The following is a 2,694-nucleotide window of genomic DNA, read 5'->3' on the forward strand; positions in this document are numbered from 1 at the left end:
TGGGATTTCGGTTGGTGGAATTTCGGTAGGTTGTTCAAGGAAATGTGAAAGTACTAAGAAGTGAGCCAACTCTTTAATTTAATTTAACAGGCACCATTAGTCATATCATCACTGCTCAGAGAGTGTACTGTATATGTCATTAGCAAAGGAAAAACAAAGCAGTGTTATATTAGCCAGAGGTATTTCAAAATTTGGTCTTTGCTATATCTGCTAAAATGCTAAGATAGGAAATAATGCGAGAAAGACACTATTTCTCCAATATAAGCTCTGCTTTGTTGACAGATCTGATGATGTGTCAGTCCGCTATGCTGTGGTGTTTGAGACTAATGGAGAAGACCATGAAGAAGAATCTGTTTCCACTATAGAACCAGGCACAAGAACAAGGACAGTTGTTTACACAAATGGACACAGACTGAAAGATATGGTTTCCAAGGCCTTAAGCGGAGAGACGTCCCTGCCTGTGGAAATACATACACTCAGTTTTGAACCTGGTAAGCTTCATTTAAAGCTCAGGTCAGTTGGGATATAATCATTGAGGAGAATGCTAACTTTTCATTTTCCCCCTTCAGATCCCACTGTTTCTCTAAGAGAGGAGTTGGAAGCGACAACCTTGGTAACCTTGCCAGAGGAGGGTGTCGGGCACACTGAAGGTTTTTTCACAACTGTTGCTGTCGGAGAGGACTATCTTGAGGCTTTTACAGACATGCCTGAGGAATACACCATTGTCCCTTTCATTGACTCAGTTATTGTTCTTCCTGCTGAGGCTACCACTGCCTCAGCCCCAGATACACCCCCCGCGGATATTAGTGAGGGTCCTCCCTCAGTAGAAGCAGTAGAGGAGACTGTAGTGGATGCTAGAGATGAGACAGTTGATGAAGAGCCTACAGATGAGGCACTTGGCATAGAGGAGCCTCCAGTGGATGTTACAGAGGAGATGATTGAGGTAGAGGAAACTGTGGATGCCTCTGAGGAGACAATTAACATGAAGCCTGCAGAGGATGCCACAGAGGAGACACTTGATATAGAGGAGACTGTGGATGTGACAGAAGAAGACTACCTTTGGGTTTGGCCACCAGTAACAACAATGGCGGCCATTACGGAACAGCCTGCCACTGAGGAGACACTTGATGTAGAGGAAACTGTGGATGCGACAGAAGTCTACCTTTGGGTTTGGCCACCAGTTACAAGAACGTCTGTTATGAAACAGCCTACCACAAAATTGATTACTCCCTTTCCTCCTGAGAAAGATGTTGTAGATGAGGAAACCCTCCCAACTGTTGAACCTGAGGAAGATGAAGGTAACATTCCTCTTATAACACGAGTGACAACATTTCTGGGAGCATTTTTTGATTTTAATTTCAATCTTTTTGACTGAAATGGATTTGAATGTCATTTTCTGATATTTTTGATTTTCTTTAAAAGGACCCACAACTACTGAGGCGGCTTTAGAGGAGCAACTGGACAGAGAAAATCTAATGATCACCACTACAGCATCTCTAGAAGTAGAACCTGCATCCATCGGAACATTCACCACTGCTACAAAATCACAAACCGTGCCTTCATCGGAGGATGACATCATCCAAGCAGAGCCTGAGGAAATCCCCTCGGCATCTTTTCCCCCTATAGCCCATGGACCTTCAGAAGGAGGGGACACCACCCGAGAACAGGAACCACTTGAGACGGCCGTGGATATCTCTACTGATGACTCTGACATGCAGGAGGATGTAGAAAAGGTACAAACGGACGGTACAGAAGCCGCCGATACGCTGGATGAGTTTGGCAGTGGATTGAAAGGTCCATTTGAGTCCACTGCAGCCCACGGACTCAGACACATGAGCACCCCTTTAATGGCCACTACTGAAAAGGACAAAGAGATGGTGGTTTTCTTTAGTTTGCGAGTCACTAACATGATGTTTTCCGAGGACCTGTCCAACAAGAGCTCTCCTGAGTACAGGTCATTGGAGAATACTTTTCTTGAGCTGGTAGGTAGATACAATTTTGTGCTCGATATTATGTTTCTGCATGCCTTGTTGTCATACCTGTATTTTTAGCTCCAAACTCTTCTTTCAAACTGTTTGATAATCTAATTGTGCAGTAGGTAATGGTTGGATGTGGTTTGAAGTGACACCTCAGTAAGAACTAAAGATTTGAGTAGCCCCAAGTGACAAGAGGCTATTTTTTAACGTAGACAAGTGATATACTGTAAGCCTTAAGGCGTCTGCATTAGAGGTCAACCGATTATGATTTTTCAATGCCAATACCAAAATAAAATCAGATGCCGATTAATCGGCCGATTTTTAGATATATTTGTAATGACAATTACAACAATACTGAATGAGCAATGAACCCTTTTATTTTACCTTAATATAATACATAAATAAAATCTAATTAGTCTCAAATAAATAATGAAACATGTTCAATTTGGTTTAAATAATGCAAAAACACAGTGTTGGAGAAGAAAGTAAAAGTGCAATATGTGCCATGTAAAAAAGATAACGTTTAAGTATCTCGCTCAGAACATGAGAACATATGAAAGCTTGTGATTCAATATTCCCAGTTCTTCAATATTCCCAGTTAAGAAGTTTTAGGTTGTAGTTATTATAGCAATTGTGACGCTTCGACTATTTCTCTCTATACCATTTGTATTTCATATACCTTTGACTATTGGATGTTCTTATAGGCACTTTAGTATTG

At 41.5% G+C, this 2,694-nt stretch overlaps 1 protein-coding gene across 1 annotated transcript; it reads left to right on the plus strand.

The window, feature by feature from the left end:
* Window positions 1-301: 301 nt before the first annotated feature.
* On the plus strand, window positions 302-2,246 carry impg1b (interphotoreceptor matrix proteoglycan 1b). Its single transcript, XM_014210170.3, has 3 exons — window positions 302-491; window positions 570-1,298; window positions 1,423-2,246. The coding sequence occupies exons 1-3, from the start codon at window positions 422-424 to the stop codon at window positions 2,049-2,051; spliced, it is 1,428 nt and encodes a 475-aa protein (XP_014065645.3). The 5' UTR covers window positions 302-421; the 3' UTR covers window positions 2,052-2,246.
* Window positions 2,247-2,694: the final 448 nt, after the last annotated feature.

Source organism: Salmo salar, chromosome 09 (assembly GCF_965601325.2).
Source record: "Salmo salar chromosome 09, fSalSal1, whole genome shotgun sequence".
In the NCBI taxonomy this organism is placed as follows: domain Eukaryota; kingdom Metazoa; phylum Chordata; class Actinopteri; order Salmoniformes; family Salmonidae; genus Salmo; species Salmo salar.

Coding starts and splice junctions, on each gene's coding strand:
- impg1b (XM_014210170.3), top strand. CDS start 422: ATGGTTTCCAAGGCCTTAAGCGGAGAGACGTCCCTGCCTGTGGAAATA. Junction 492..569: donor TACACTCAGTTTTGAACCTG/GTAAGCTTCATT, acceptor TTCCCCCTTCAG/ATCCCACTGTTTCTCTAAGA. Junction 1,299..1,422: donor TGAACCTGAGGAAGATGAAG/GTAACATTCCTC, acceptor TTTCTTTAAAAG/GACCCACAACTACTGAGGCG.